This window comes from Chrysoperla carnea, chromosome 4, assembly GCF_905475395.1.
Source record: "Chrysoperla carnea chromosome 4, inChrCarn1.1, whole genome shotgun sequence".
In the NCBI taxonomy this organism is placed as follows: Eukaryota; Metazoa; Arthropoda; class Insecta; order Neuroptera; family Chrysopidae; genus Chrysoperla; species Chrysoperla carnea.
Window position 1 is genome coordinate 6,912,971 of NC_058340.1, and position 13,193 is coordinate 6,926,163.

General features: G+C 30.1%; 3 protein-coding genes across 3 annotated transcripts; 2 read left to right on the forward strand and 1 right to left on the reverse strand.

Moving 5' to 3' along the window:
* Positions 1-1,818: 1,818 nt before the first annotated feature.
* LOC123297760 (gastrula zinc finger protein XlCGF8.2DB-like) lies at positions 1,819-2,868 on the reverse strand. Its single transcript, XM_044879530.1, has 2 exons — positions 2,185-2,868; positions 1,819-2,025 (listed from the first exon to the last, which is right to left on the reverse strand). The coding sequence occupies exons 1-2, from the start codon at positions 2,860-2,862 to the stop codon at positions 1,819-1,821; spliced, it is 885 nt and encodes a 294-aa protein (XP_044735465.1). The 5' UTR covers positions 2,863-2,868.
* An 827-nt stretch (positions 2,869-3,695) lies between these two features.
* On the forward strand, positions 3,696-10,007 carry LOC123297762 (protein PF14_0175-like). Its single transcript, XM_044879534.1, has 5 exons — positions 3,696-3,802; positions 6,715-7,562; positions 8,148-8,848; positions 9,625-9,794; positions 9,998-10,007. The coding sequence occupies exons 1-5, from the start codon at positions 3,696-3,698 to the stop codon at positions 10,005-10,007; spliced, it is 1,836 nt and encodes a 611-aa protein (XP_044735469.1).
* Positions 10,008-10,031: 24 nt separating this feature from the next.
* Positions 10,032-13,154, forward strand: LOC123299159. The gene is made up of 2 exons (XM_044881427.1): positions 10,032-10,703; positions 12,385-13,154. Exons 1-2 carry the CDS (start codon positions 10,075-10,077, stop codon positions 12,662-12,664), a joined length of 909 nt encoding a protein of 302 aa, XP_044737362.1. The 5' UTR covers positions 10,032-10,074; the 3' UTR covers positions 12,665-13,154.
* Positions 13,155-13,193: the final 39 nt, after the last annotated feature.

Below are 13,193 nucleotides of genomic sequence, written 5' to 3' on the forward strand. Positions count from 1 at the left end.
TATTTTCTATAATTTTTGTATGTTACGAAAATGTTTCACAAAACCACTAGTTGCAGCTACTTGCAAATTTTCAACTCCCTATCTTTTACTTTATTTTTTTTTTTTAGTTTTGAAGAAAATGTACACCAAAGTTTTGATCTAATTTGTGTCCTCACGGGTAAACAGTGATGTTTACAAAAAAATGTTTCAAACAAAAGTTATTTATTTTTTAATTAGGGATTTTTAACGTCAAGTCAAGTAAATAATACCAGCGTCAATTAATTGAAGTTCAAATATTTTCAGATTTATTGTTGTTTTTTATCTAGATGGCACTCTGATCGAAAATCGAAATTATACCACGTGATCTTTGACGGTAGAAGCTAACGTCAAGCGTTACCATGAAATCGCACCTTTCTCGAAACCAAAGTGAATCACAGATTATAGTTTTTAATTTAAAACAAATCTGCAACTATCTGAAAATTATTAATTGTAGAGAGCTTTACTTTGTGGCACTCCATAATTAGGATAAGAAATAAAATTTCCAATTTACTTTGCTAAGTCCACTTTTATTAAAATATTAAATTAATAAAAGTGGACTTAGCAAAGTAAATTGGAAATTTTATTTCTTATCCTAATTATGGAGTTCCACAAAGTAAAGCTCTCTACAATTAATTATCACAGTTATGAAAATGTCTATTTTAGACGAAACTAGTCAAAATATTTTAAATTATTAAAATATTAAATTAATAAAAGTGGACTTAACAAAGTAAATTGGAAATTTTATTTCTTATCCTAATCTTTGAAAATTGTTTACCATTTGAGTTTTCTGAATGTGTCTCTGTCCAGGTTATTGACCTCCTCTGCATGTTCCACAAATAAAATCGCGTCCTCTAGAAAATGTTCAGTTTGGCCCTAATATTGTAACATTTCAATGGACTAATAAATCTTCTCAGTGCCACTTGGGCTTGATAGAACTATTAAATTTATAATCCTCCATGTTCATTGAATCCAATAGAAAGAAACGAAAAAATTACACAGAGCCTGGACTCGAACCCGTGTCTTCTAGATATCCAATCTAGGTTCTAGGCATGTTCTAGGTCAGTGGACTGCGGTGAGTTATCGTGTCCACAGGTAGACGGGCAACCGGAAATGGACAAATTATGTGATTTTATGAATACCTAAACCAAAATTTTGTTCATAGCATCAATATTTTTAGGCGTTACAAACTTGGGACTAAACTTAGTATACCTTGATATATATTACATATATACAGAGTATAGAAATTACTATCCATCATCATGAAAGTTAGCCTAGAATCTCCTGACATACAGTTTAGTATCAATCTATTTCTGTGTTGAAAATGTTGTTGAAAATTATTTATTAATATCGTCAGTTTACAAAGTTAAAATACAATGCGTCTTACAGAGTTTAGCCTAAGCTTTACCTATAATACATCATCTTATTAAATAAATACTAAATACTAAATAAATACATACATCGAAATATATAAGCATTTTATATCGATTCTTGGTTGTAATCGACATCATGTGACATGCGGTATCGATAAAAAATGTTATCGATCCATTGGTTCTAGAGAAAGACTACACAGAAAATGGAAATTATCCACCCTTAATAAATCTTGACCTGATGTGATTATTAGGTGGGTTCAAAAATGATACCAAAAGAATTTTAGGTTTCATTTCTTCACCCCTAGTCACCTCAACTTGGAAATTTCAAATGGCACCCCCTACCTTGCTATACATCAAGTTGAGGAGGATGTGATGAAGGTGGGTGGAAATCAACTCCGATTTTATTTAGTTACAAATTTGTATGTGCTTTTTAATGACTATGAATACGTGTATGTCTAACTAAATTATGTTTATAAGCAAATGATATATTACACATATCACATGAAAATGGTTTTTCTCCACTATGAATTCGTTTATGTGAAACTAAAGTAGCTAGGTGAGTAAATGTTTTATTACAAATATCACAAACAAATGGCTTTTCTCCACTATGAATTCGTTTATGTTGAACCAAGGTGTACTGGTGATTAAATCGTTTATTACAAATATCACATGAAAGAGGTTTTTCTCCGCTATGAATTCGTTTATGTATAACTAAATAATTTTGATAAGTAAATTTCTTATTACAAATATCACATGGAAACAGTTTTTTTAAACCATGAATTCTTTTATGCTGAACTAAAGTGTATTGTTGACTAAATGTTTTATTACAAATATCACAAACAAATGGTTTTTCTCCACTATGAATTCGTTTATGTTGAACCAAGGTGTACTGGTGATTAAATCGTTTATTACAAATATCACATGAAAGGGGTTTTTCACCGGTATGCATTATTTTATGCCGAACTAAAGTGTATTGTCGACTAAATGTTTTATTACAAATATCACAAACAAATGGTTTTTCTCCACTATGAAGTCGTTTATGTGCAACTAAATTAGCTGGGTGAGTAAATGTTTTATTACAAATATCACAAACAAATGGCTTTTCTCCACTATGAATTCGTTTATGTGAAACTAAATTATGTTGTTGAGTAAATGTTTTATTACAAATATCACATGAAAATGGTTTTTTTCCACTGTGAGTTCGTTTATGCTGATCTAAATATTTTTTCTGATTAAATGTTTTATTACAAATATCACATGAAAATGATTTGTCTACTAAAATAGCTTCATCAGAGATTTCACTTTTAATATTTAATTCTGTATGTAATTCTGTTTTAACTTTAATATTTTCATAATTAATTGTGTACATTTGTTTATCAGTATCATGAACAGGTTCATGTTTTACACTTAGAACACTATCACTATCGTTGCTGTCTTCTGGTTTTTTTTCATTATTAATTCGTTCAACTTCCATTGTAACATTGTCATCTATTATTTCATTTTTTATAAATAATTTTGTATGCAATTCTTTTTCATGTTTAATATTTTCTTCATTAATAAACAAATGATTATTTGTATTAACAAATGAATTATTTGCCATTTTTTAAAAATGTTTAATATTAATTTAACCAATAACCACGTAAAATTCAGAGACGTCAGAATTCAGAAATATTTAAATCGACCTTTTCATTTTAAAATCACGATTTACTTCACAGATTATAATTTATTACATAAATAGATAGGCGAGCGAAGCGAGCCTCTACTAGGTTAAAATGTAACTTTTTGGTGGTAAACTTTTCAAAAAAAATACAAAAGATTTAAGCATGAAATGTAATGTTGTAGTACCATATTTATGTCTAGATGTGTTATCAATCATTATTTTTAGAAAAATTTATATAAATAATAAATAATAAAAAACAACAGTATTTTTTATTTATTACATGTATGTATACAATCTATATATATTCAGAGACAGTGGCACTATCTGTGAGCTACATCTAATACTAAAATATAATTGGCTACATTTAATATTAATTTTAATTGAGTGGCCATCTGTAGATTCTTTCAAGTATTAAAAAACGCCATAACGTAGTAGAGCTGCCTATCTATATATTTCTGAATTCTGACGTCTCTGAATTTTACGTGGTTATTGGTTAAATTAATATTAAACATTTTTAAAAAATGGCAAATAATTCATTTGTTAATACAAATAATCATTTGTTTATTAATGAAGAAAATATTAAACATGAAAAAGAATTGCATACAAAATTATTTATAAAAAATGAAATAATAGATGACAATGTTACAATGGAAGTTGAACGAATTAATAATGAAAAAAAACCAGAAGACAGCAACGATAGTGATAGTGTTCTAAGTGTAAAACATGAACCTGTTCATGATACTGATAAACAAATGTACACAATTAATTATGAAAATATTAAAGTTAAAACAGAATTACATACAGAATTAAATATTAAAAGTGAAATCTCTGATGAAGCTATTTTAGTAGACAAATCATTTTCATGTGATATTTGTAATAAAACATTTTATCGACGAAAGACTTTAGTACAGCATAAACGAATTCATAGTGGGGAAAAACCATTTTTATGTGATATTTGTAATAAAACATTTAATCAGAAAAAATATTTAGATCAGCATAAACGAACTCACAGTGGAGAAAAACCATTTTCATGTAATATTTGTAATAAAACATTTACTCAACAAGCTAATTTAGTTTCACATAAACGAATTCATAGTGGAGAAAAACCATTTGTATGTGATATTTGTAATAAAACTTTTAGTCAACAAAAGACTTTAGTTCAGCATAAACGAATTCATACCGGTGAAAAACCATTTTCATGTGATATTTGTAATAAAACATTCAAACAACATAGTCATTTATTTCAACATAAACGAATACATAGCGGAGAGAAACCGTTTACATGTGATATTTGTAATAAAACATTTGATCGGAAAATGATTTTAATTCAACATAAACGAATTCATAGTGGAGAAAAACCATTTTCATGTGATATTTGTAATAAAACATTTAATCAATATGGTCATTTATTTCAACATAAACGAATTCATAGTAATGAAAAACAATTTTCGTGTGATATTTGTAATAAAACATTTATTTATCAACATAATTTAGTTCAGCATAAACGAATTCATAGTGGAGAAAAACTGTTTCCATGTGATATTTGTAATAAAAAATTTACTTATCAAAATTATTTAGTTATACATAAACGAATTCATAGCGGAGAAAAACCCCTTTCATGTAATATTTGTAATAAACGATTTAATCACCAGTACACCTTGGTTCAACATAAACGAATTCATAGTGGAGAAAAACCATTTTCATGTGATATTTGTAATATATCATTTGCTTATAAACATAATTTAGTTAGACATACACGTATTCATAGTCATTAAAAAGCACATACAAATTTGTAACTAAATAAAATCGGAGTTAATTTCCACCCACCTTCATCCCATTCACCTCAACTTTGAAATTTGGCACCCTAATACCTTGTTATATATCATTTGAAAGGAGAATTCATACCTTCCATCTCGTGTGGTTTATCTGAAGAACCAATCGATCGATTTCTTATTTTTTATCATGGTTTTATGGAGATAATTTTAAGCCCTTTCAAATGATGTATAACAAGGTAGGAGGTGCCATTTGAAATTTCCAAGTTGAGGTGACTAGGGGTGAAGAAATGAAACCTAAAATTCATTTGGTATCATTTTTGAACCCACCTAATAATCACATCAGGTCAAGATTCATTAAGGGTGGATACCTTCCATTTTCTGTGTAGTCTTTCTCTAGAACCAATCGATCGATTACATTTTTTATCGATACCGCATGTCACATGATGTCGATTACAACTAAGAATCGATATAAAATGTTTATTTCGATATTTGTATTTATTTAGTATTTATGTAATAAGATGATGTATTATAGGTAAAGCTTAGGCTAAGCTCTGTAAGACGTATTGTATTTTAACTTTGTAAACTGACGATATTAATAAATAATTTTCAACACGGAAATAGATTGATAGTAAACTGTATGTCAGGTGATTCTAGCCCAACTTTCATGGTGATGGATAGTAATTTTTATACTCTGTATATATGTAATATATATCAAGGTATACTAAGTTTAGTCCCAAGTTTGCCCGTCCGCCTGTGGACACGATAATTCAACGCAGTCCACTGACCTAGAACCTAGATTGGATATCTAGAAGACAAGTGTTTGAGTCTAAACTGTGTAATTTTTTTGTTTCTTTCTACTGGATTCAATAAACATGGAGGATTATAAATTTAATAGTTTTATCAAACCAAAGTGGCACTGAGCAGATATATGTATGATATGGATATTGGAATATTAAAAATGTATGAGCACTCATATTTGCACTCTCTCTTGCTCAGTGCCACATTAGGGTATTCTACTATTTTTGAAAAAGTACTTCAAAACGTTGATTTTACTAATAAAAAGTAAACTATACTAATAAAAATATTCTTTTGATAAATGTCCCTAGCTGACCTAAGCAATTACCTCAGATTTTGGCACGCTTCTCACTGTGTGGATAGGTAGGTGATGCTTAGTCTATATCATGGAGGTTAGAGAGAAGGAGAACGATCGCTACGCGCTAAAGCATTAGCGCGTCTGTCCCTGAAAATTTGTAGAATTTATAGGTCATTTTTCAGCCACCAGCCGCGCTGTCGTCGGTAAGTAGTATCTGCGAAGTTAGCTGTTTATGAGTACAAATAGATGAAGTTAGTACCATTCAAATTTATAAAGTAGAATAGATAATTTATAATTTATTCATTAGTAAATAATAATAATAATTAATAATAATTTCATTATTTGCTTTTTTTTCCTTTGAATGATATTATATACACGTATATTAAACGTTGATAGATCATTTGAAATTAGCGCACAACAGCCCGCTTTTAATGAGACAACTTAGCGATCCCAGCGCCTCACTTATTTTGTCCATATTTTGGGGACAATATTTTCTATAGCGATCGTTCTTCTTCTTTTTAACCTCCATGGTCTATATAATGTAATATCATAGAATATATAACCTTGTAATTTCAATGATGGCCACATTACGGTTCTATGTTATTACATCTGTGGTCCAAATACAAAAATGTTGTTTTGACAAGAACTAACCACATAAATAATTGTAAAGTTTACGAAACAATTTGTTTGAGAGTGCAACAAAGTTAAATGTTTAAAAATACAGTTATTTATTTTAGTTTAGAATGCGATATAGATAATTATCATGCAGTCCAATAACATAAAACAATATATTCAAAGTACTGATTTCCAACCAGAAGTGTATTTAAAATTATGTTTATTAAAATATTTTCAATTTCGTACGTCACCCAATATTAAATTGTTAACATTAAATGATACGATATTCGTGTTAAATTATCTAGGATGTAGTTTTGATAAAGGCGATATAAGTACATTTGTTAAACTATCATTACGATTCAAAAATCTAATGAGAGGTATTCCGCAAAGTATACCTATTGATAAAGATCAAAAATTTGATCATTGGTATGAAATATTTTTAAAGAAACTGAAATCTCAAATTACTGAAGCATTTAATAAAATCACATCAGAAAGTGATGAAAACGAAACATTCATTAAAAACTATCTTTTATCGGATAAGAGTATTATGAGAAAGTGTATTTCGTTAATAGAACGGGATATTATTGAATATAGCAAGGATAACAAGAAATCTGAAGATAATTCTTCAGAATCACATAGTGTTAATAGAATTAGTGATTATATAGACGATAATAAAGATGGTGATTTTAGTTCTGAAGATGAACAACCACTTACTAAGCTTGTGGCAAAGAAAAAGTCCATCGACAATAGTTCAGAAACTAAGATTGCTGAGGATAAAGAGAAACTTGATAGGATGAAATCGGTTGCAGTGTCTACTATAATATCATCTCTAAATGAAACAGAGAATTCATCTATAGTATTAGATGACCAGCCAGAGACTTCTCATCGTGAATCATCGAATGTTGGTGGTTCAAATAATATAGAGTTAACGTCTAATCGGACAGGTGTAATCGAAAATTCGAATAGTTTAAATTCTAATGATCAACAGGTGTCAATGGAAACAGCGAATAACGAATTAATCTCTGAATCAAGTAAGAAAAATTCAATATCAGATAATCTTATATATTATTACTCTAGCAAATTTTTGTCTGTCCTATCTTTCTCTTCCTTATTCCTTAATCAAATATCATGATTCACCCCTCATTTTCAAGCTTATTACTTATGTCTAGGTTTGACGAAAAATATACCCACGGTCTAAAAATGTATCGCTTAGGAAAAAACACCCTAGACAAATAATTTGAACGAAAAACTATCATAAATTTAAATAATAAGTTTATTAGGCAAACATGTTAGTTTTTACAGATGCTCTCCTAATACTCTAGAGTCTAGACATATAATACTCAAAACAGTATTAGGCAAACATGTTAGTTTTTACAGATGCTCTCCTAATACTCTAGAGTCTAGACATATAATACTCAAAACAGTATTAGGCAAACATGTAAGCTTTTACAGATACTCTCCTAATACTCTAGACATATAAATGTAAATCATGGAATTTGATAAAGGAACAAGAAAGATAAGCGTAAGACAAAAAACAATCTGTTGGAGTAATAATATATAAGATTTGATTGTTTTTTCCCGTTACAATTAAATTATCATTATAGAATTTTTTGTAGATCCGAATATTGATGCTAGTTCTTCGACTGTTGAACAACCACACGATAGGCAACCGTCTCAGAGTGAAAATATATTCAGCAATTCTCAAACTTTAGTATTAAATTCTGATAGTTTAGTGATTGATACTACCGAAACAGTCAATTTTCTTAATCCAACAACAACCTGTATGAATGATATGGATAATCCGTTAATAAGCAATGTTATTTCATTAGCATCTGATGAAAATATTTCAATCGTTTTGGACGAAATCACTGAGACAAATTCAAGTGATTTTAACATTAAACCAAAAATAAATCCAGATAATGAAACAACAAGAAAATTACGTTCTTATGGTGATTTGATCAAAGAAGCATTGAATGCGGAAATAACTACTTCTGAAGTAATTACTTTGGATGATGATGATGACGATAACACTAATATTCAAACGGTAGATGCAACCAATCTGAAAGTAAATATCGATAATATGCAAGCAATAAATGAAAACAATCTGCAAGTAAATACAAATAATGAGCAATCAAATGCAGCTACAAATAGTGTTGTTCACAAAGGGGGTAGTGGAAATGCTACTAAACAGATTCATGAAAATGGCATGGAAACACATGAGTCTAAGAAAACACCAACTGCATCGTGTTTACAAAATTTTATCGATAAGCAAATAGAGTCAATGATCTTAACTAATTCAAATATTGTTAACCTAACGGTAAGAATATTTTTATACCCTATATATATGTAATATATATCAAGGTATACTAAGTTTAGTCCCAAGTTTGTAACGCATAAAAATATTGATGCTACCAACAAAATCCTCGAATTTTGTCCATTTTCGGTTGTCACCGACTAGATTTGGACAATTCTATGAAAACATATCATCTACCGTTTTCCCATAAGACCAATTTAAATATGCCTACTTTTGAAGCCATTTATTTGTTTAAATAATCGGACAGCCCCCTCCCCCCCTAAAATTTTCAGAATTGATATAGATTTAGTCCAACTTCACAAAAGAATAGAATTTTGAATTTTTTAGAAGCTGTCATTTTGTAAAAAATCTTAATTTTGACTATTCCTTCGGTTAATGCCTTTATTCATCTATCGACTAAAGACATTTTCTGGATTTTTTCATTTTAAATAATCCAAACCAGAGATATGGTGCTGAATGCCAGATACTTTTTTTTTGAGGACCCCAGGAGATCACCTATAGGAGCAGTACCATACCAAATTTTTGAAATCGGACAACGGTATCTTAAAATTAAAGAAATTTTCCTATATGTATACGACGTTTTTATATTTTTGTAAAATAAATGGTCTACCCAAAAAAAAAAAAAAAAAACGTGTTTAAAAGGGTCGTTTTAAAACTAAATTTAGAGAGCAAAGAAAGCAAAGAGGTGAAATACATTCAGCTTAATGAGACCTTTAGATTTTGAATTTTAGTACGAAACTGGAGATCATGAGTTAGTAATATAATAATTTTTTTTTTAGGAAGAAATACCAGAAAACACTAATGCCGTAACTGTAATCAATAACGAAATTGGTGAAAATTCTCATAGTTCAAATGATATTACAATAAATACTCCATCAAGTTTTGTAATTGATAAACAATCAATAAATTCTGTACCATTTCGAACATTTATTGGTAAAGCGAAAACTATGTATCGCGTTATTAAAAGTCCATTTATCGATGAATTTTTTGATAAATATTGTGCATCGTTTGGAAATTTTTCGATACCATCACAAAAATTATTACTATCCGTTTTATGTAAAAATTTTCTCGATATTAATTTATATAAACGTTTAGAAATTTATACGGATATTGTTTTAAGTATTTTTAAATTTTGTGTTGAAAATTCACCAGAACTTCTTGAATTTACTTTCGAAACAATCAATAATAATAAAAAATTATTCAGCGATATATTAATACAATTTAAATCGATGTTGAAGTATATGTTGTATTTTTGTTTAGAAAAATTACAAATTAAATTGAAAACTTTACAAAAATATACGGCAGACATTTTAATAACACCAGATGACGTACAAGATCTTGCAATTTCATTTAATGTACCAACTGAAGCACATTTCAAAACATTACGATTAATCAGTCAATCAAATATAATTGACATCAAACATTATCCGTTGCCGCGACAAGGATTAACGATACGACAAATATACAATTTTCCTGGTGTGACAGTTAAATGTCAATTTACGGATATTGTATTTAGTCGAACAAATTTATCCAGTTATAAATCCAGTGTGACATTATCATCACGAAAAAATCCAGTTGTGGTTAATAAAAAATTAATTGGTGATAAAAAATTGAAACAACTTGAAGAAAATGAAAAGGATGTTGCGTTATCAACGAAATATTTAATGAATTATTTTCAAAGTGTGTTTGGAGCGTTTCAACAGGGTGAAATAACTGGTGTTAAATATTTACGAGATGTTTGTACAGAATTTGTAAAGGATATTGTTTATATTAGTCCAAGTAGAAAAGCTATGGTCATGAACAGTGAATTTCATTGTTCGCTTAGTAATTACGCTTATGTTGTAGCACCAAATATCAAGTGAGTCAATTATTTTATTTTAATGTTGTAAAATCTGGGTTAGCGAGAGTTCAAGAAAATTTCAAGAGATTGAGCTGAAGGATTTGAGAGCTACTATTCTGTCGGTGAAGATAGCAATGTCGTACGACAGTCCTGTGCTATCTTTGAGGTTAGATAGACTGAGTCTGAGGATTTTAGAGCTGCTAGGCTGTCGGTGAAGACAGGAATGTCGCTGCACCTGAGAGTGTTTAGTCTTATACATTCACATACCTCGTAAATAGCCTTCACTTTCGCTTGATACACGCTACAGTGATCCGGCAGCCGAAATGATAAACGCAGATTGAGATTTTCAGAGAAGATCCCACAACCTGCCCTCCTCTCTAACTTAGATATGTCGGTATAAAATACCACGCCCTTTGGCTTAAGCAAGTTCTCATCCCAATCCTGCCTGGAGGATATATTTACTGAGATCTTTTTCCCGAAGTTAGGAGAAGGTAGAACGTAGTCAACGGATGTTCGAAGTGAGTACCTTCTTAGTATCCGTACATGGGCATAATGCGTTTCAGTCCAAGGTGAGACCAGATTTAGCCTGAGAGCTGCACTTGCTGCGCATTTCTCTCCAAAGAGGTCAGTTGGCAGGAGGTGCAAAATTACCTCAAGTGCTTTAGATGGTGTTGTCCGTAGACATCCCGAGATTAGTATGGATGCTAACCGTTGGACTATACCTAGTACTTTTTGGTGGATTCCCTTTTCTAGTGCTGGCCACAATACAAGTGACCCATAGAATAGTATGGGTCTAATGACCATAATGTATAACTTGTGAACCATTTTGGAATTTAAGCCCTACTTCATAGTAACTTTTGGACAAGGATGATGCCTAGATATTTGGCTTTGTCCGATAGTTTAAGGCTCACTCCCCTCACTTTTGAGAGGGTAAAGGATTTGGGAGAGTATTTCCTTGTAAAGAATATCAACTATGTTTGTCCGGGTTCATCCTAGTTGGAGCACCAGTGTGCTAGAACTTTTAGTGTAGATTATATCATATTTGATAAGGTATCAGGAATTTCCCTGAAGCCGCTATCGCTACATCATCCGCATACGTAATTATCTTGCATCCCGAGTCTTCCAGTTTTAGGAGAAGTTCATTTAGCGCAGTGTTCTATAAAAGGGTTGAAAGTACACCACCTTGTTGTTAAAAGTACACCATCTCTCTGTTTATAAGCAAAAGATTAATAAACTATGTTAAACTAATGTTATGCTAAACCATACTTCCTTATTTAAAAATTGGGTGTGCTGACTTAAATGTATATGGATTTTTTTTATTGGATAAAGAGATTTTTAAAAATAGTTTATTTTTACCTCTACGTATGTAGTTTTCCATCCGAAAATTCGATTTTAACGGGTCTTTACATTTTAAGCTTCCTTGATTCTAAAAATACCATTTAAAGTTATTTATTTAGATGTGGGTGGGTGCGAGTATGTGTGAAATCAATAAAAACATAACAGATAATCAGATGGACTACGTGGCTCGAATACAAATATTCTTAAATAGGACTCTAATTATTTAGATAAAGAGTACAAAGCAAATTTAAAGGCGCTCTCCTTTTAAAGACGTGTAGTCTGATATTAAAATGAATTGAATGAATTCATCTGATATTAAAATGAATTGTGTCCTAATTAAATTATGTTATATTTTTTTCAGTGTTAATCGAATTTGTCTAAAACACGTAATCAATCCAGAAGTAAAAATCTTGCTAAGCGAACCTGATACACCTGATCAATGCTACTTAAAATTAATATGCAATTTATGTAACATTGACTATGATGCATTCGATAGCGAACAAACAATAAAAAATTTTTCAAAACATTTAGTACGAGTGCATGGTTATTTTGCTGAAGCTCATACATGTGTTTATTGTAATAAGGATTTTTCGTTTCAAGAGTTATTAAATAAAAGATGGATGCATGAGTGTTATTCTTAAATATTGTATGTTGACATTTATGATTGTTTTCATTTAAAAACATTGTGATACTATTGTATAGTAAGTAATACAAATTAATTGACTTTCATATAATTGTATTCAATCTGTTTATAGAAAAATAGTCCTAAACAGCAGAGCTCCATCAACAAAGTCATGTTTGCTCTTAATTTATGCTTCGTATTATTTATATTCAATTAGCGACCCGCCCCAGCTTCAATGTTGATACTAGAGATACTACAGAATGTCTTTATATACAAAAATGTGTTTATTTACGACATCACATTAGGAACCTCTATAATTATCAATGTTTCTCATATAAACCTTCCTCTTGAATTACTTTATCTAAAAAAAAAACGCATCGAAATCCGTTGTGTAGAAGATGTAAGCATGAATAGGGACAGGCGAGGTGGAGCAGGGAATGGTTTTTAAGTTAGGACTGGATGATTTGATCCAAATTTTAAGTTTTGGCTATGTCTATAGGTACTGTGAAAAGAAGTTGTTTCATGTTTCAAAATAAGTGCAATTTGAT

Bases quoted from the DNA above. Each gene is read 5' to 3' on its own strand.
- LOC123299159 (XM_044881427.1), top strand. From the start codon at position 10,075: ATGTTGAAGTATATGTTGTATTTTTGTTTAGAAAAATTACAAATTAAA. The intron at 10,704-12,384 runs GTGAGTCAATTA...TATTTTTTTCAG, and splicing joins GTTGTAGCACCAAATATCAA to TGTTAATCGAATTTGTCTAA.
- LOC123297760 (XM_044879530.1), bottom strand. From the start codon at position 2,862: ATGGAAGTTGAACGAATTAATAATGAAAAAAAACCAGAAGACAGCAAC. The intron at 2,026-2,184 runs GTTCAGCATAAA...TTTAATCACCAG, and splicing joins TTAGTCAACAATACACTTTA to TACACCTTGGTTCAACATAA.
- LOC123297762 (XM_044879534.1), top strand. From the start codon at position 3,696: ATGGAAGTTGAACGAATTAATAATGAAAAAAAACCAGAAGACAGCAAC. The intron at 3,803-6,714 runs GTACACAATTAA...ATATATTCAAAG, and splicing joins CATGATACTGATAAACAAAT to TACTGATTTCCAACCAGAAG. The intron at 8,849-9,624 runs GTAAGAATATTT...TTTTTTTTTTAG, and splicing joins CAAATATTGTTAACCTAACG to GAAGAAATACCAGAAAACAC.